The following is a 20,916-nucleotide window of genomic DNA, read 5'->3' on the forward strand; positions in this document are numbered from 1 at the left end:
TCTAGATCGGACCAATCTGCGTCTACGAGCATTAACTATCGCAACTGGACTGTTACATTTGTCTTGGAAGGCGTTTCGCCTCTCATCCAAGCAGGACTTAGACTGGTGTGATGTAGTATTTAGTCTAGATCTGATAAATCCAAATCAATGAGCACGATCCATTGGAGCTGGACTGTTTTCAATTTCTTTCTCACTCAAACAGGACTTAGATTGCTCAGATCTAATATTTAGTCTAGATCTGACCATTCTAAGTCTACAAGCATTATCTATCGCAACTGGACCGTTACGTTTGTCTTGGAAGACGTTTCGCCTCTCATCCATGCAGGACTTAGACTGGTGAGATGTAGTTTTTAGTCTGGATCTGACCAATCCAAGTCTATGAGCATGATCCATTGGAACAGGACTGTTCAGTTTGTCTCTCACTCGAACATGACTTAGATTGCTCATAGATCTGACCAATCCAAGTCTATGAGCATGATCCGTTGGAACAGGACTGTTCAGTTTGTCTCTCACTCGATTGCTCAGATCTATTATTTAGTCTGTGAACATGAATTGAGGAAACCTGCTCGGATAAGAGGCGAAGTGTCTTCAGAGACAAACTTAACAGTCCTGTTGCGGTGGGTTGAATGCCCTGAGAAAACAGTGCTGTGTGGTAAAAGCACAGGTTTGGTCAAACTGGGCCCACCTGTTGGGAGTAAGCTGCAGATCCAAATTGCACGTAAGCACAAACACAATCACAGCCTGATGGAATGAATAAATTGGGTTTATCAGCTGAACTGAACATAAATAAATAAATCATGTCTTGGTTTGATATCTTTGTACACGCCGCGACCTTCACAGCCACCCAAATATTTCGAATGTTTGTCGTCAGACGCCTTGCTACATTCTTACGTCTCCAATGGTGGATACTTGGAAACCTCTACAAAACAAAACGCACATTGATTGCTACCCTAACATGTCTTGTGTCCTTTGGTATTAGTTCATGTTGATTGATAACTATTTCTACGGGGGAAGAGGTGGCTGACCCGAGTCGACATGAAAAAAACCATCCAAAAGCAGGATGAAAACATTTAAAATTAGTGCAAATGTTTGCGCTACGATCAGCTAAAAGCACCACTTCCAGTGCTATCAAGCTTTAAATCACAGACACCCACCCAGGCACCGGTTTCCGGAGCCCCGCCCCCAAAACATCACCCCCTTTTTGCGCATGCACTCATCACTCACACAGACGTGTTCAAGCAAAGTCAAAAAATACTTCACAACGTGAATAATCTATTTCGCACAAGAAATAGCAAACAACAAACAAACAGAGGAGGTCCAGTTTGGACTACTTAGACTGGCCAATGAGGGGACAGGTTTACATCAGGGTGCTTTCACTTTTGGCTTTCTGGTCTCAACTAAAGTCAAGTTGGTTTCGGTTTCTTTCCAAACCGATGAACATAACATAGCGGAAACTGTTTTTAGTAAGTACAGTTGTACCTCAACTTACAAGCTTAACAGAGCTCTTAACTTAAAACACTTGTATCTGCAATCAACAGTGCTTCCACTTCTCAGTACCGTCCTTCACACTCACTTTCTTCGTTCTGATGGTTGTAAAACAGTCATGTCGATCTCTAGCTAAAAGCTAATGTTGGTAAAACCGGGTGTTGAGTACAGGAATGCTTGTATCTCAAATTAATGCGTGCAACTTGAAGCATAACCATTAGCCGAAAGACAGCTCTTATCTCAAAAGACTCAAGTTGAGGTACCACTGTATATGGCCAATCTCGCAATAATGCACTTTTTAGGGGAAATTTTGAGCAAATTAAAACATGCTGCCATCAGCCAACATGCTAAACACATAGATGCTACCTGTATTGTTTGTTTGGGGTCACACCTAATGACCAGTTTGAGTGACCGTTTGTTTTCCGATCAAGGTTTTTCAACGACAATTGAGTTTGTTCGCAACTTGTTGATGTGGTTCGAGCTCAATGATTAGGGAGTAGAATTGACTACAATTCTACGGACCAAAGAGTGCCAGTATAAAAGCACAAAGACCATAGAAGGAATATGCAGGTCCAAATGCACAGGTTTAGATGACTCACAGGTTATTTAGGGTCCATACTACTCAAGACGGTACAGACATCAGCTCACATTGCTCTGAACAGTGCAATTATCAACCTTGTCTTTATACGACAACCATGGGCGCCAACAAAAATAAATAAAAAGCACACTCTCGAGGCCCGGAACAGCCGCCGATAATGACAAGCGAGGGTAAACCAAGATTCATGCAAACGTGCGCCAAGAGAGCTGTGAAGTAAACAAGCGACTGTCCGACGAGGTGTTTTACAACGATTGGGCCCGTTATCACCGCCAACTTAGCAGCGATGTTTGCTTAGCTTGTCCCGAGACCCTCCAAAGTCTAACGGAACACGAAACACACTTTCTGCCCCCTCTCTACCGTTAAGACACATATACAGCTCACCAACGGCTGACTTCAAGTGCAATCAGTTACATTAATTCATCTCGTATAATAAGGTCACAAAACCAAGCCCCCCTTTCAGAGCGCTCAAAGTCCAGATTTTGTATGTTTGGCAGCTTTGTCGTCAAATCAGAAAAAAAGGAGTCTTAAATTTACCACAGAGTGACGATCTCATTTGCAACTATATGTATATATATATATATATATATATATATATATGTTTTTTTTTACTTAAAAGTACCCGTTTTGTTGACAAAGTGCCCTCGCATGGAGTAACAAAGTGCATTCTGAACCTGCCTCGTTTCAAAGAAGGTGCAATTAAGGACAGGAGAAGTGGGGGGGCTGGAGCCTATCACAGCTGCAGGCGGGCGGAATGCAGTTGAGGGAAAATGGAGTGCACGACTTGGCTACAACCAGCAGAGGCGCTGTCGATTCATTCACGGAGCTACGCCAACACTCTGGCGCCCACTCTCTGCCCAATACAAAAAAAAAAAAAATAGAGTGTTACAATAGCCTATCCCCGGTCGAGAAGTAGGTGGAAATTAAACTTGTGCATGCTGGTGTCTTGGGCTGAGTGTGTTTGGAGAGAAGTACATTGAGGCTGGCAGCTCAAGGTGCATGTTTGAACAGGCCGGGGCTGACTCACACACTGATGATGTGGCCAGAGGGACCCTGTGGCTGCCACGCGCACACACACACACGCACGCCGACACGCGCGCACGCACATTAAACTGCCGCCTCTCCGAGCGTCCTACCCACGATAACACCATACTCTATTATAATCATATCCCTAAAGGGCATTAAAGGACCACAGAGAGGGAGAGGCCTGCTCTGATCCCCCCTCCCCTCCTCTCCCCTCCCACTCCTCCTGCATGGAAACGTGGCTGAGCTGGGGGAGATTATTTTTTTGGAATGCAACAGACATGGCAAGATCCCCTCTCCTTTTGTCCCCCTCCCCCCATGAATCAGCTGCCGATGCACTCCTATTTGCCCTCCAGACTGGGGACAGGTCTCATCGCACAGGTGGACCCTACGGCTAAAAGAAGTCAAACCAAACTTCTTTCTTTATATATATATATATATCACCTCCCTCTTTTTTGTTGGGTGTCTTTAGTAAAGCTGTGCAAACATAGAAAAAAAAGGTGCTAATCTTTTCTCTTCTTCACGCTCATTTCTCTCATTTGGGCTTCATGTCGTTTACCTAAACCTGCGCCTTGTCACACAAGGACACACTGCAAAAAGTGAAGCACATTCATTCATTCATTCATTCCCACTCCTCATCCTATCAGGGCAGAAACTGTCAACGATTTGTTTTTTTCATAAAAAAACAAACAGGTGACTCTGTGTTATCTCTCAACAAACATTCATACAAGCCCGTAAGTACGACATCAAGCCCGCGAGGAGAAGCCAGAATGTTAAAAACACCTTAGCGTCAACGGGGATGTCATATCGCCACATGCTGTATATACACGTATACAATTATAAAGTGTCAAGTACCCAGTCAACTCAAAACAAAAAAGGGATCAAAAAGCAAAAATTAAGACAAATTTCAACAGGGTGATCTGAAATCGCAGGGCTGTGAGAGCAGTGGGAGCATTTTAAAAACACCATCCCGCCGGCCGCTTGGTCCTGCAACCCTCGAGCCCCCACCAACGTGGATTCGACTCGCCACTATCATTTCTTAGAATGCATTTTCTTTATCGAGTAAGTAACACTTCAATCGAACCCTCGTCTGACTCTTTCTGGAGCATTTGGAGAGCGAGTGAGAAAGAGAAAGCGAGAAATAGAGAGACAGAGAAAGCTGTTGCATCACAAGTGTGGTGAGTTTTCCTTGCATATGCCATATTATGGCAACGTTGTTTCTATGGTAACTGTACATCGATAGACCTGCAAAAGAATTTAGGAAAAAAAAGCAGTTTTCTCTGGGAAAGATTTGTCCTCGCTTCACCCGTACGACAGCCTGCTCAGAGCTCGAAGGCTGTGAGGACAAAAGTAATAAAAAAAAACTAAAATTAAAATCAACTGCATAGTTGCTAAAGAGTGTCTTAGTGTCCTTTATACATTATGCCAATGTATAAAACCCCAATCACTGATAAGAAAGAAATGTCCCAGAAAGTGGACGTCTTGGGAGCGCGATTAGAAGCATTCATTGCGCTTTAAACCGACTCAAGTGCTTGCACATCTACTTTGTTTGCCAAAGTGAAAGGAGAAAAGGTTAAATTGTTGGAGACACCCTGATTTGGTTTATAGAGGAATAGTTTTTATGTACGCTTTCTACTCCTCTGTGTGGACAGGTGGAGCAGAGTGACAGCAGTCATTTCTGAAGTTCATGTCTCAGGGTCCGACCCCCCCTGCTACCTCCTGCAGCTGAGGGCTGTGTGCGTGGGCACCCTCCACCTCCGACTTGAACGCTTCAGAGAGCCGTCCCTTGATGATGTGAGGCTCCAGGCTAGTGTCTGAGCCAGGGCTCAGCAGGCCCATCGGGGCCTCCAGGAGCCCGGCCTCTTGCACCCGAGGCTTTCGGCCCCGGCGAGACGGGATGCCGTTACAACCGTCCTTCTTGAGGTGGCGGTGCAGGTGGTCGGAGCGCACGAAAGTCTTGAAGCAGCTGGAGCACTGGTAGGGCCGCAGGCCTGTGTGAACGCGCATGTGGTTCTTCAGGTCGTAGTTGTGAGCGAAGGCGGCCCCGCATTGCGTACAAAGGTAAGGCTTCTCTCCCGTGTGTTTCCGCATGTGGACTTTGAGCTTGTCCTGCCTGCGAGCAAAGGAAAAAGACATCAAATCAGGCCTGCTTGAGCAATGTCTGTCATGTAGAAAATCCACATATTGATTCTAACACGGTCCGCTAAATATGCTGCAAATTGTTTTATTTTGAGTTAAATTCACGACCATTTGCTTGCATCCACTGGTCTCTCTTTTCCCCGTGAGGTCAGCCAGGCCGCGTGAAATAAAGCCATAAACTCTACATCTTTATCTGTGTAATTGCAGTCAAGAGCGCAACTGTGGACTGGCAATAAAGCTCAATGTTCAGTTGTTCACTGTGTCACTTGGCATTTTTTATGAGGACAACTCCACAGTGACTGACAGCAGCTTACTGATTTTCTAGACAAAAAGAACCCAGAATCATTTTTAAAAACCTGATGTGCCACAATCATGCATTTATTCCATCGATAACAGACAGAACATTTTTTAAACTGGTCCTCAAATGGAATTAAATGCATAAAATACATTTATTTCGAGGACAGTCTTGCGTCATTTGAGCAATTGCGAATCAAATTCAATTTGTTCCAATCCAGTTGGTTTCGCTATTTGCAGGTAAGAAAATGTATTAAAGAAAATATTTCGAATTCTCAGCTGGTAAATGAAAAACACCCTCTCTTAGAATTACTAAATCTATCGCCTACAAGTAAAAAGCTTATCGCCAAATTTGCCAGCTGCTTCATTATGCCCATTACATCAGCAGACGCTAAAAGAGCATGGGAACAGGAACTAAGAACAACAATACCGAAACTGCAATGGGAACGGACACTCTCTCAAATTCGCAATTGCTCAATTAACAGCAGACATAGGCTCGTGCAGTTTAAAGTGATTCATCGTTTCTATTACTCCAAAGTCTCATTACACAAATGTTATCCTGATACATCTCCACTTTGTGATAAATGTAAAATCAGCTGAAGGATCACTGTCTCATTCGTTTTGGGAATGTCCAATTATTCAACCATTTTGGTCCAGCATCTTCTTCTTTTACTTGGGGGTTTTTCAGAGAAAACCTGTCCCTGACAGGGATATCATTTTGTTTGGGTGGTCTTCAGAAACACAAAAACTTCCAAAATATATTACAGCTGTGTTGCTTCTCGGGACGGTTTTGGCCAAAAGACTCATTCTCAAAGAGTGGAAAACCCCATCTGCACCCAACTTCAGGAACTGGTTAAATGAACTTGTGAACGTAATGACTCTTGAAAAAAATAAGATTTATAAACTCTACAAATATGAATAAATGGGAACTAACCTGGAAGCCTTTACTGACATATATTGAGTCACAACTTCTAGACATTTTTTTTTTTCGGGAAAGGGAGGGGAAGAAAGGAAAGAAGAAGGGAAGAAGAAAGGGAAAAAAGAAAAATATATATTTAAAAAAATATTTTTTGTAGTTTCATTTCTTTTTCATTACTGTTATTATTTTCTGTATTGTTCCCACACTACCATTGCTTTTTTGTCTCACTTTTGATGGTTTTGTCATGGTTTACTTGCTTTTTTGTGTGACTTAAAAAAAAATGTATTTGTATTTTTAATTTTTTTGCATCTGACCAAGCCACGAAAATGTGACTTTCTTCTTTATTTTTAAGTGTGAACGGTGGAGAGGTCCCCAGGAGGTGATCTAGTGATCACTTCCTGAGGATCCTTGATCCTTGATGCCATCTTGCTATGGTCTGGATCGTCTGCTGATCTTGAGCCAGTGTGGGATGGATGGATATATACAATATCTGGGTACTTTTTCTCATAATGTTAATACTGTAAACCTTGAGTTGTTAAAGCCCAAGTGCACTTATCTCCTCAAGAGTGCATGTGAGTGTGGATGAGTGGATGTGTGCATGTATGAAGGGTCTGAGTGAGCAAAGTATGGTTGTCAAATGTGATTTTAACTGTAAAATTCAATAACATATATTTGAAAAAAAACAACAAAAAACTGACATATGGGACAATTCATTGAAACAATTTAGCTTCCTAATTTAAGTCCCACAACTCATATTGGAGGAGATTTTCACTTCTGAGTATATGTAGAGAGAAAGCTGCTTTTAAAAGCATACTGCATTTCCCCCCCTAAATTTCTTAGAAGAGTAAATAGAAGTTAACCACAATTAAGAAAAAAAAAATATTGCATGCCATTCTATTACAGTGGTCTACATTTTGTGCAACTTGTATTCCTGAAATATTACTGGTGTAACTGTTACTACTGTATACTATTATAACATGCATAATTTACACAATAATGCACTGCACTTTGTACTTTGATAAGAATGCCTTCATCATGCTCCTGCACCTTTACCATGGAACCTTCAACTACGTAAGGAATAGAAAAGGATTAACTCTCTTGAGCAACAACTTGAATGAACTGTCATATATTACAAATGTTAGATGACCAGATGCAGGAACACACAAAGCAATAACACAAACACTTGCTGGAGATTCCCGCTGACACAAGTGAATTGTTTTAGGACAGGGCTGTTTTTTTTTTACCGCGTGCAGCGCACTCGTAACCCTGATCAAACAGGATTAAGATTACAAATACTTCCCACTGCCGGTCGAATTTAACCGAGAGGCCAATTCCAAGTTGTCTTCTCTAATTGCTGTGCCAGCAGGCAAGGTATTTGTGCATCTATTTCCAGGCGCAAATTCTCTGATTGATAAATTAAAATCAGGAAATCAAGGAAAATAAGGGCCTCCTAACTACGGAGAAAGTCAACTGACTTGAGACTGGTTGCAGCCGCATAAAGCAGATTTCAGGAGGTAAAGGCAGGACAAAGCGAAAGGGGAGTGGGGGTGTTTAACTACAGTGCTGTGGGCAATAATCAACATAAGCAGAGATCAAAAGTTCAAATGGCTGCACTGAAGCACACAGAGCACAACCCTGTACCCCCCCGCCCCCTATTGAACTTTATAGCAGCCCTCCACTCGATAACACCAGCAAGCCTTCTTTTTATAGGACCCCTGTGCTAAACAACCAGGACTTTGCTTTAGACACTGTCAAAATAAAATCCGCTTTTATAACCATGTATATTCCAGTGAAATATTCCACATGCTAAGCCATGCAAAAATAAACAGCAGGCTTGATCTTAATGCAAAGCCTAATTCTTCTACTCTTGACTTGGCGGCACTCCCTACTTGCTGGGTGCTTTGCCCAGAGACTGTTAATACATGTGACATGGGGCCGACGCTTCATTAATTGGGCTTACCTGGTAAAGCGCACTTTGCAGATGGCGCACTCATAGGGTTTCTCTCCCGTGTGTGTTCGGATGTGGCGGGGTAGCTTGCCTGCTCCTTGAATGACCTTGGAGCATATGGGGCACTTCTGAAAGGCCTTAGAGCGCATCTTCCTCTCCCCTCCACCTCCCCCGCTGGCCCTCGCTCCCACTCCCCTCTCCCCTCCGCCAACCCTGTCATGGCCGGCGTTGCCTCGTGATAGCCACAGCGGTGCTGCTCCTTGTGTCACGGCGGCAGAGGGCGTGTCCTCGAGCTGCGCGCTGTTGAAGTAATTGTAGTAAAATTCCATATCAGGGTCATCGCCGTCGCCCGGCTCTTCCCCGGCCGCCCCGCACTCCTTCTGCCTCTCGATGGAGTTCATCATCCTCTGCAGGAGGGCACTGGCTGAGCCTCTGTCCCTTGCCATCAGCTGCCTGGCCCCGTCTTCTGCCTCTGTTGCGTCGTGCCCTGATCGAACCTCAGGGGTGAGGTAGAAGTGCCCATTTTGGGATGGAGGGTAGTAAAATGACGGAAGGTTTATCCCGTTGCCTTGCACCGCTTCCACGTCCTCGTCCTCGTCGTCCTCTTCTTCCTCCTCCTCTTGTTCATGTGTGGGGGGTTGGGCCAAAGCCAGGGCCAGGGGGGAATAGTAGTCGCCAGGGCCACCGGGCGCCCCATTGCTGGGGGTCCCCCCATTGCCGTGATTAAAGTGCAGGTGTGTAGGCAGGTCCCTGAGCTCTGGTGTGCTGCAGCTGCTGCTCCAGTGCGCCCCTCTCTGGAAGTACTCCAAAAACTCCCGAGCTCGCACCTGGTTTCCCTGTTCTCCTCCTCCTCTTCCCCTCTCTTCATCACCCTCTCTTTGCTCAATGCCCGCCTGGAGAAGTATCGAGAGGGAGAAAAAGATTTAGGTTTTAGAGCAGACAGGAATGAAACTAACGCGTAACCACAGAAGTCACCTGCTCCTGTTTTCATGGGGGAAATGCCCTTCCTTCACACTAGGGATGTAACGATATGAAAATTTGTGATATAAAAAATTATCACGGTTATCATTATTACAGAGGTATAGTTGAATGTGTTCAAAAAGTAGTTATACACACACAATTCTTCTGACAAAGCTAAACCCACTATTCTGCATGACTTGTGTTTCTTATGCTTCATTAGCTATGTGCATACAGACAGTTATTTGGATTAAAAGCTTAACCGGAATAAAAATACTTCATGTAAACACGCCATTCGGAATATTCTGACCTGACTACATACGTTCGGATCAAAATTTCCTTCTGATTAAGATGAGTGGTTTATTCCGATGGTTGGAGCGCATGAAAACACTTCTTCCGAAATTTGGGTCGAAATTATTCTTACGCCGCATGTCTATGACATCAGCTATACTTCTGGATATACTGGTGGAGGGGGGACAACATTTACTAGTCTCGGAATGAAGCGATTGTCTTGCTACTGTCTCCTACCATTCAAGATGTACAGAAGTCGTGTTATATACTGTTGAGTTTGTTGCTCTAAAACCAAGACTAGCAAAAACAAAAGTATGGTCTGGAGTGTCATACGTCGATGTAACAATAAAAGAAGGGATCTGCTGTCGTCTCAAGAAGCTGTTTTTTCCACGGTCTTACAGCTACTCCAAGTGCTAATGCACACAACATGAAGATGCGCCCTGATGCTGACACGACTGCGACTACAGAAACTACGGCAACCCGTACATATCACAACATGGATGCAACGGGACAGCTCAATTTCAAAAAGAGAGGTAAAACAAAAGTAGCGAACAGAAGGAAAAATCGTGCATACCGTGACAGTGTCGGACAAGCAGAAATGCACAGAACCATATTTGTTTACAGCAGAAGTCACTGCTTCTTCCTCTTCTACTTTCGTTTACGCAATGTGCTACGCATGTCAAAATTAAGTATTCCGATTCTCGGTGTGATGCACATCATAATCTAATAATTTTTTCAGGGTCCATGTACACAGTAACATTGTAATCCGAATCATGATCAGATTAAATACATTTTTCCCATTTACAAAAGGCTACTGATAGTGTTTTTAGTCTTAGAATTTTATCTGTTTTAATGGCTAAGCTTATATTTGTTTTAAATATCGGTTTGTACTGTAGCATTTTAAGATTTATTTAAATTAAAAGTGTGTAACAAATAAGATGTATTATCTATTTGACTTTTCTGGCAGGCATTGCGTCTCGCTACTCTGTTTAGCTGTTCATGAACGCACTCTAAAAACAGCTTGTCTCGTATTCCTGTTTATAGATGGATCACTCTGTACTTAGAATCACAGCTTTTTGGTTCAATGTGCCCAACTGAATAGTTAAATTGCTCAGACAGCAATGTTTTTATATAAATTAAGATTGGGGAATATCTTTTCTTAATGGGGAAAGACGTTAATGTATAACGTGGCAACCTCTGAGGAAGGCAACAGTTAATGTATCTTGTTTTCATGTTAGCATTGAAACTAGCAAGCTGGCGCCAGTCAGTCTGTGAGTTTATCAAAGTGCAGTTGTCAATGATGTTTTTTTGATTCAAAAATGTATTAAAAACGATAATACTAACCGTTGGGAGATTTACCGCAGTTATCATTACTACCTTTTATCATTACATCCCTACATGATGGCCCATACATTCTGTCAAGAGTTTAGTTCAGCGGGCATCTCTCTTCCAACAGTTAACAATGTTAAAACCAGTGACTGCATAGTTAATTAAAGTGTTATGTTCCATTGTTTCCCATGAACAAAAATACATCCTAAATACAGGCAAATGCTAGGAAAATCAATCTGAAAAAGATCAATTTCTTTTCACATATAAGATGCAAGAGTGGTACATTGCAATGACCGCAATGAAAAATCCACTAAAGTCTTGTCCTACATGATCGCGAGTGAAACGGTGCCATCTTTATTATGAGATAACAATACAAGAAGGAGCCTATCGCACGTCACCACGCTTGATTATGTGGACGTGTAGCTGTGATATGATGTGGTTGCAAAAAAAGGAAAAAAGAGCGTGCTGTTCCTCCACACAAGCTATTGGCCCAGCATGAGTAAGCGTTGAACTAACCCCAAGGCCGTGGGTGTGTGTTTGGCATCGTGAGAGAGACTGATAAGGGCCTTGATGTAAGCTTGATGGGGTTGACTGCAGAACGTAATGAAGGGGCGAGTCGCGAGGACCACACACCTTAATGTTTAACAGTTATTCTTGTTTGTTAAGACACGTATATAAAGCCGGTACATTTAGGTGTTGAATAAGAAGGCGGAACTAGGAAAAAAATATCAAGATACAATTGTTTGGAAGCAGTTGACAAGTCAATGACAAGAAAGCATTGTACAGGTGTTTGGCGTAAACTGAATCCCTATTTTCTTCTAGTGCTAAAGATGTCTTGAATATGCTTTCTAGTCTTACGGAGTTGCCACTTTGATTGGACCAGAGTAGCACTGACTTGTTTTTAAATGCGTCAACTGTACTAGGGATTAAATCCCCCCAAATGTAAACATTAGTGGTTCTAGAATGGTGTCTTACCGGCGGGGAGAGCACTTTGGTGTCCAGCAGGTGCGTACAGACATCCTGAACAGGTGAGATCTCCAGAAGTCGTGCGGCTGCGAGGATATCAGCCACACTGGTGTGGCTGACGGTCAGCGTGGCCGTGTAGACAAAGTCCAGCAGCGCTTCCAGAGCCTCTGCCGCCACAAAGTCGATGTTGTAGACATTGCGTTGATCTGCGGCCGCCCCTGAGGTGAAAAGCTTGTGGAAGTAGGAGCTGCAGGATGCCAGGACAGAGCGGTGAGCTGGGAACTCCCGGTCCTGTGTGACCAGGAGAACGTCGCAGAGCAGGCCACTGAGCCGCTGCTTGTTGAGACTGCCCAGGATGTCTGCGCTGTGCTCTGGGAAAGGGATCCCCACTGGGCCCTCTTCGGCCTCTCCGGCTCCTCCTCGGTATCCGCTGTTCCCTCCGCCCGCCGTCCCCCTGAGCCGCCTCCCTCCCCTCCCGCCGGCTCCGGACGACATCTTCCACCAGCCTGCCGCCGAGCCGCCTAGCACAGCCCCCGCCCGTGTATCCGTCCTGCCGTCCGTCTGTCTGCCTGTCTGAAGGGGGGAAAGACAGAACATCAGAAACAACTCTGAACGTTTTGATTTCTCCAACAGAAAAATGCAACTTGTCAAATATTCATCATTGCATTATTACCAGGCAAACCAAAATAGGCTGTGACAAAAATATATTTTTGTTTATGGTGATTAATCAATGCTGATTTTCTGATTGTTACGCCATTGACAAAAAAAAACACGGTCTAAAACAGTTTAAAAAAAACAATCACATACTCAACAAGAAGATATGACTGCTTCAGCGTTGGAAAAAATGTCAACAAACGTTCTGCAAGTTGCCAAACATAACTTTTAATTACAAACAGAAACAAACTTTGCCTCAATTTGCATTTTTATGTTAAAATAGAAAGGCAATCAAAATGTGCTGTTTATAGAAATATTTGTCTAAAACAAGAAATTCAAAGGCAATTTCTCTTTTTTACATCTTGAAAGACACATGCCATCATTAGCGTGTCATACAGCACTAAAGGCTCTGCCCCTCACCATGACGGTACAGAGTAGTGTATGCTAAAAGTGCTGAGTGGTAAAGCTTACACAACATTTATTTCAAAACTAAGAACGTGACACGGTGCAACAGCACAGAGCAAATAAAGATAGAAGTTTTTATCTGGAATTCTGCATGCAAGATATAATGTAATTGGTAGAAAATTTACCTTTTAACGGACGGTAAAAATGTTAAAAACCTTGCAGGTGACATTAACATATTTTAACTTGCATTGGAAATGAAGTGTTATGAAATAAGAACAAATCAGAGGTTGACACTGACTAACATTCAATGTTCTACTGTATTTTTCTAACCTTTAAAAATTAAAAGAGAAATACAGAATTTTTAGCACAGCATGGAATTTGTGACTTCTCGCGATCGCGCAAATTCAAGCAAATTTAACCAACCCCTGCGACAATCAAAATTGTCTTGGAACAGCAGTCAAATTCAAATAGCAACCTTATATTGATAAAACGGCACAATTGTTGTCCTCCTGTGTAGCTCAAACCTACTTCTGGTTCCCGTCTGTGGCGCTAAGGCTTGTGGGTAATGGTGTGCATAAACATTTACTTCCTAATTTACATGTATTTAAATATTTATTCATCCAAAATAAGTCAATTAAGAACATATCCTTATTTGGCAGCAATTACATGACAGAGATGTTGAAGTGTGATGATAATTTGGTAATTGCAAACAGAAATGCTAGCTCTTTATCACATTTTGGTAAAATTTTAAAACATGACGTTAGCATGCCAGCTTTTTTAAAGCTAATTTGCAGATATACATCATGTTTTGTTACTTGACGCTATCTGGCTAGCGTGATAACTGTTAGCATTTCAGGTCGTTCGGATTTTCAGAATTTAGACACAATTTCTAGCTACTCTCATATAGGGATGATGTTCGTTAAGAAATTATCGAGTTCGATGCCATTATCGAATCCTCTTATCGGACCGATTCCTTATCGAATCTCTTATCGAATCCAGATAGGTTGTTGTGTGTGCACTGAGTTCCAAAAGCCATAGATGTTATATGACTGGGCCGCCACGCTGTTTATATGGAGGAAAAGCGGACGTGACTGAGGACAGCAGGCGGCCGTTATAGGGTGAAGGTTTCAGGTGAGAGAGGACGCTAAAGGCACGCCCCCAGTGAGCATATAGTGCTGCTATGTGCATTGTAAATAAATAAAAAATTGCAGACAAACACATCACCAACATGGACAAGGTGCTGTTCACTTCCGACATCCCGGTGAAGCCCACTGGAGAAGAAGGGGACCAGCACGGTAGCGAATCCATAAGCACAACGGGGCAAGAGAAGTCGGCTTTTACTGTTGTGCTAGCTTGCTATGCTAATGGACAACGAGACTGACTTTGAAAATGAGGAGAGGGAATCTGGCGTGTTTGATGGAGAACTTGCCCAACAGTTCATTTCAGACACAGAAGATGAGGACTTTGATGAATTTGTGGATGAGGATTGATCAAAAAATAATGTGAGTACATTGGTAAATACTTCAATAAAGTACAACCCAACTCAGCTTTGCTCCTGCTGCCTTTTTAAAACAGCGTCCATGCATGGTAGCGTATGTTTTAAGCTAGCGTATGTTTTAAGTTAGCGTATGTTTTAAACTAGCGTACCAGGGTGTACCCCGCCTTCCGCCCGATTGTAGCTGAGATAGGCTCCAGCGCCCCCCGCGACCCCAAAGGGAATAAGCGGTAGAAAATGGATGGATGGATGGATGTTTAACCATGCCAGCGCCGAAAAATACGCTGCGCCTTATTTATGCGTTAAATACAGAAATAGCACCCGTAACTGACACGGCGCCTTTTAATACGGTGCGCCTTATGGTCGTGAAAATACGGTATAGTGGCTTCGATAACGGGAACCGGTTCTCAAAAAGGGATTCGAATCCATGGAATCGGTTCTTTTCTTATCGAACAATCGGGAGAACCGGTTGACTAAAACAATACAACAGTGATATGACAATGAGCTCCAAGTATGCGGTTTGACTGCCATCTAGTGTCGACCTTTGAAGTCTCTGTGATATAAAACGAGTAAAACATCAATACAGTATATTTGTTTTCCATTTGTTGTTGAAATTCTGTACTTTGAGGTTAAGGTTACAGGGAACACCTAAAACATTCACAAACTCATAAAAGCACAAATTAATTCAATGTTTTTGAAAAAAAAGTCTCAAAAGATCGCAACTTTTTATGCAACTTTCTGAAAAAACTGCCGCGAATTCACGCATTTTAGGCCACAATGAATAACAAAAAAGCCAGCAAAATACTGGAGGGACTGAGTGATGCACAATAATAACATTTCCTCCTACTTTTGTCTCGCTTATGCAATACAAAATATTCAGAAATACTGTTCATACTCATACTTTAACACAGATTTGCATACGTTCGGAGTGGTACCTTGAGATGCGGACTACATATTCTATTTCCTGCATGTGTGCAGATGGCTGAGTAAGTGTCTCCTTGTAAACACCTACAACCGCAGGTGTGTGTGTGTGTGTGCATGCAATTGTGCAGGAGGTCATGGAGGAAAGATAGGCAGAGGGCAGCGGGGATCAAAATGCATGCTGGGAGTTGCACTATGTGTCAGCTGTGAGCCAGGGAAGGGAGAAGGGATAGGAAAAAATTGTGGAGGGATTGTAGCGAGCGAGGGTCGGCCACAGTGGTCCCTGTGGAAAAAACCCCACGAGGAAGAGGACACGCAACAAGCTGCGAGGGAACAGTATTAAAAGAGAGGTTGTCAATCCGGTCTGAGCTGGTTACCCCACCCTGCACTGTGTGCCAAGTTTCAGGAAAGGCTGTCCCCTTGCTCACGTGTGGGGGGAGATTAAAATGATCGACTGAAGCCTGCGGAGTGGGAGGGGGGTTTCGGGAGAACAAGCCATCCTCGATTCCTGTATTAACACGCTCACATGCGCGCACACACACACACACCAGTAGCATCACAAGGACATCAATAATGTACAAAACATATACACACACACACGCCATGTATCGTACATCCACAATCATCACCGCTACCACCCGCTCCATCAGCCAGGGAGACCCAGCAGGGGGTGAGACCAGGGGGGTTGGTTGTCGGATGCGCTGTGCTCCATATGAGCAAGCATTCAAATTAGAGCGGTGCAGATTAGCTGGAGGTATGTTTGCACGCTCGCTGCAGCCCCCCGCCCCCACCAAACCTGCCTAACCTGGCCGCCTTGTCCTTCCCCACACCTGTTCACCTGCATTCACCTCTCACGTTCCCCACCTGCCTTCTCTCTGTAAAAAACAACTACGCCTAACAGTGTCTCCACACCTTGAAATCTGGCTGAAATGTTCATTTGGTGTCTGAATGTATACCACTCGGAAGCAGGAGCGAAGAACTTTCCAACGCTACACTCGTCAATATGAAGAAAGTCATATAACAGAAAGTCACTGTGCAGTTATTAATAGTATCAAGATAAAAAATATAATACAAGGAAGTTAAAACATTCCCGGGATGACAATTTTTACAATTTCCTAACTATTTTTCGTCACAGGAAATAGAAGTAATATTTGATCATTCTTGAAACTGCTGTATGTCACTGACTCAAAATGAAAAAAAAAGAAACCCCAAATTTAAAGTGGATCCATAATGACTGTAATCTACATTTTAAACATTTCCTTGTGATCTAGATCAGTTTTCTTAAAATTCTCATTGGGCCGAGAACACTCCCTAAAGGGCCACCAAAATATAACAGTTTCTCAGCAGTGCTCAGTTGTAATCAGTTTTCCAACACTTGTGGCAGTAATGACAATATCAGTCAAACAGAAGAAGTCTGGATCTAAAGTCATAGAGAAGTTTCTTAAAGGGGAACATTATCACAATTTCAGAAGGGTTAAAACCATTAAAAATCAGTTTCCAGTGGCTTATTTTATTTTTCGAAGTTTTTTCAAAATTTTACCCATCACGCAATATCCCTAAAAAAGGCTTCAAAGTGCCTGATTTTAACCATCGTTATATACACCCGTCCATTTTCCTGTGACGTCACATAGTGATGCCAACACAAACAAACATGGCGCATAGAACAGCAAGCTATAGCGACATTAGCTCGGATTCAGACTCGAATTTCAGCGGCTTAAGCGATTCAACAGATTACGCATGTATTGAAACGGATGGTTGTAGTGTGGAGGCAGGTAGCGAAAACAAAATTGAAGAAACTGAAGCTATTGAGCCATATCGGTTTGAACCGTATGCAAGCGAAACCGACGAAAACGACACGACAGCCAGCGACACGGGAGAAAGCGAGGACAAATTAGGCGATCGCCTTCTAACCAACGATTGTTATGTGTTTGTTTGGCATTAAAGGAAACTAACAACTATGAACTAGGTTTACAGCATATGAAATACATTTGGCAACAACATGCACTTTGAGAGTGCAGACAGCCCAATTTTCATCAATTAATATATTCTGTAGACATACCCTCATCCGCGCTCTTTTCCTGAAAGCTGATCTGTCCAGTTTTGGAGTTGATGTCAGCAGGCTAGGGAAGCTAGGGTCGATATTCTTCTCTTGATCATCTTCGGTGGCATAAGGGACGGTGTGAGCCAAGACATCCAGGGAGTTTAGCTCGCTCGTCTGCGGGAACTAACTGCCGCCATTGCTTGCCGTGCTACCGAGGTCCTTTGTCCCTGAATTGCTCACACACTCCGGCAGATTCAATGGGGGTCTGGCGGCAGATTTCTTTGACTTTATCGTTGGAAATGCATCTGCTTTGAGTGTCGCAGGATATCCACACATTCTTGCCATCTCTGTCGTAGCATAGCTTTCATCGGTAAAGTGTGCAGAACAAACGTCCAATTTCTTGCCACTTTCGCATCTTTGGGCCACTGGTGCAACTTGAATCCGTCCCTGTTCGTGTTGTTACACCCTCCGACAACACACCGACGAGGCATGATGTCTCCAAGGTACGGAAAACAGTCGAAAAAAACGGAAAATAACAGAGCTGATTTGACTCGGTGTTTGAGAAAATGGCGGATTGCTTCCCGATGTGACGTCACAACGCCATCGCTCCGAGAGCGAATACTAGAAAGGCGTTTAATTCGCCAAAATTCACCCATTTAAAGTTCGGAAATCGGTTAAAAAAAATATATGGTCTTTTTTCTGCAACATCAAGGTATTTATTGACGCTTACATAGGTCTGGTGATAATGTTCCCCATTAAGTGCAAAAAATATGAATAAAGTGGTGAAACTGTATTTTATTTGCACTTAATTTACCTTAAGAATAATATTAATTATTAACTTATTTTACCACAACATAATTGTATGTACATTTATTTTTTTGTCAGTTATTTATGAGTCCCTTTTTATGCTGCATATTTGGTTAGTACTTATTTTTTTCCAATCAGATTTATGTGTTAAAGAAATATTTGAACAGGATCGGAGGCCAAAAATGTTGATTATAATTTATTTAACACATAAACCTATGGTTTATGTGTTAAATAAATGATAATCTTTGTGATTAACACATGCTTTAATATCATTTGACAAGGAGGTAAACTGTAAAATAGGTTAGATATAATATAATTAATTAATTAAAATCATGATTAAGATTAAAATTTGAGTGGGGCCCGGGCCACTCTGTAATGAAAACTGTTGGGCCCGGAGTTAAAAAAAAGCGTTTGGCTGATGAGCTGCTGAGTCGATCTTTACCGCAGCTGTGTCTAAGTGTTTACATGGCTAAAGATTGTACTCAGGTAAAAGATTCCCTCAAAAATGATTCATGCTCAAAGAGACACAATTACATTTCCATATTCCCTGTTATGCACATGTGTGTGTTGGAATTCCAGGAGTGCGTGTGTCTGCTAGAACACCGTCTCAAAGCCGTCATTCATCCACACTGCCGATGATACTGTAATGTTTCTACTTTCTAAGATTCCGATCCCCCTGCGACCTCAAAAGGGACAAGCAGTAGAAAAATGGATGGATGGATAGTTTTTCTTTTTACTGTTATTATTTTATTTTCTTAATTGAGAGGGTGTTTTTTGTTGTCTGGGAGTAAGTCTCTGGACTGCAGCTACAGTTAGTTACTGTGCACTTTATTATGTAATAAGATTTACAACAATACTAGCAAATTCTACATTTAATTAGATCGGCTTTATACAAATGTGTAACTGTGTTAACCTTAGTTATTTATTGGCTATAAATAAACATTTTCAGATCTCTAATCTTTTGTCGACGTATCGGACTGGGGCTCAAAATGGGATTGGATCTGAAAAAACAAACAAAAAAAAAACGTATCATGTTTGCAGGCCAAAAATGTTGACCAAATTCATAGTTTGTTGAACTTAAAAACAACGAAACACTTTAACGACATAGCGTTAAAGGTGATTTGTGCATCAAATGTTTGAAAAATTCTTAATTTCAAAGATGGCGCTGCTGTAGTGGCTGCTGGTTGCAGGAGCTCTGTGCTCGTGTGTATCCATGTGTTCTAGATGTTTCCCTCTTGTTTTCATGTGTTTTTTGCCCTTTGGTTCGGCCCTCTCGTGACTTCTGCGGTTCTTTTATTAATTAACTTTTAGATCTGCATCAGGGGAGCCTGTTGGCTATGGCCATTTTAGCACCTAAGACCGGCTGCATGCTCTCTGCCACACCAGAGTCCGTGTGGAGAGACCGGGGGGAGATGCGGAGAAAGAGACTGAGCTGCGAGCTAGCATTGAGCGTTGGGTTGGACAACCCAAATGAGCATTTTTTTGACACTTCGGCCTCCCTAGATGGATTCTCGTTCATCCGCAAGGGCCGGACGTTGGCCGCGGGCTGGTGGGCAACCTAAGACAGAGTTGGCTCTCTTGCTTTGTTGGGTCTGCCCCCCGCCCCGGCGGACGATGGCGCAGAGCACTGCTGAGGCCACTGCGGTGTATGTGGGTGCTAAAATTGTGTTTTGGTTTTGTTTTGTTGTTTGTCTATGCGTGGTGTAATCGTATTTGCGTAGTATGTATTGCATTTTTTTTTTTTTAGTTGCTTTTCGTTGTGTTTTACTTTGTAGTTGTATGTAAAAATGGCTCCGCTGAAATGGCAGCTTGTTGCTGTTTTAATGTCTTTCATGTTCTTTGACGTTTCCCTCGTTTTTTACCTTATTTTTTGTGGACTTTTTGTATCTGCACTGCAACCACATAATTTCCTCATTGTGGAATGAATAAAGTCTATCTTATCCTAATTGTCATATAGGTGTAAAAATAAATCAAGCACTGTGCAACGTAAAAACAATAAAACACTTCATCTTTAACTATTATAACAAGCTAAGCCAAAAGCCCCCCAACACTCTTTGATGCTGATCTTTGGTCAAGACCTCCTAATAGTTGTTGGGAAACATTTGGATTGTATAACTCCACAGACATTTAACTGTAGAGGTTATACTGTACTGCATCCCAGTTTGAATACCTCCCCTCTATCTGACCACACTGATGAAAAAACAGGCTGTCTGACATGACATGAGCAAATTGTATTAGCGAAAGCCTCATCTGAATATGCAGAGGACAACAGGGTGGAAGCAGAGGACAAAGCCAAAAAAAGAGAGTTGCTGGCTTAGAGGTGAGAGAGAGAAAGAGATGCAAGGAACAGAGAGCAAGAGAAATAGAAAGGGAGAGGGCAACCTCATGGCCTCTGGTTCACGTCCTCTGAAGGTGGAAACTGATCTCGGTGAGGCCATCCAGACCCGGCTCAACCCGCTCTTCTTCATTAGGAGCCATACAAACACCTGCGCTAGGGACCGAGCTTTGGCTAGCAAGCTTGTGTACCTGTTATCCCCTCACACATACAGGAGCTGACCCCGGGTCGCGGCTTTAAGGGGGTAAAGACGCTGAGCTGAGATAAACACACACACACACAATTGAACTGAAAGCCAAAGAGGCATAGAGG

At 42.9% G+C, this 20,916-nt stretch overlaps 1 protein-coding gene across 2 annotated transcripts in view; it reads right to left on the reverse strand.

Moving 5' to 3' along the window:
- zbtb7a (zinc finger and BTB domain containing 7a) overlaps window positions 1-20,916 on the reverse strand; it is a 33,088-nt gene that overhangs the window by 2,307 nt on the left and 9,865 nt on the right. For both annotated transcript variants that reach the window (XM_072915086.1, XM_061977909.1), the window contains exons 2-4: window positions 11,956-12,519; window positions 8,416-9,296; window positions 1-5,216 (exon numbers count right to left, since the gene is read on the reverse strand). The exon at window positions 1-5,216 is cut by the window's left edge and continues 2,307 nt beyond it. In XM_072915086.1, coding sequence (XP_072771187.1) covers window positions 4,796-5,216; window positions 8,416-9,296; window positions 11,956-12,441 — 1,788 coding nt within the window. In that variant the 5' untranslated portion in view covers window positions 12,442-12,519 and the 3' untranslated portion in view covers window positions 1-4,795. The remainder of the gene's footprint in view (window positions 5,217-8,415; window positions 9,297-11,955; window positions 12,520-20,916) is intronic.

This window comes from Nerophis lumbriciformis, linkage group LG18, assembly GCF_033978685.3.
Source record: "Nerophis lumbriciformis linkage group LG18, RoL_Nlum_v2.1, whole genome shotgun sequence".
NCBI lineage: Eukaryota > Metazoa > Chordata > Actinopteri > Syngnathiformes > Syngnathidae > Nerophis > Nerophis lumbriciformis.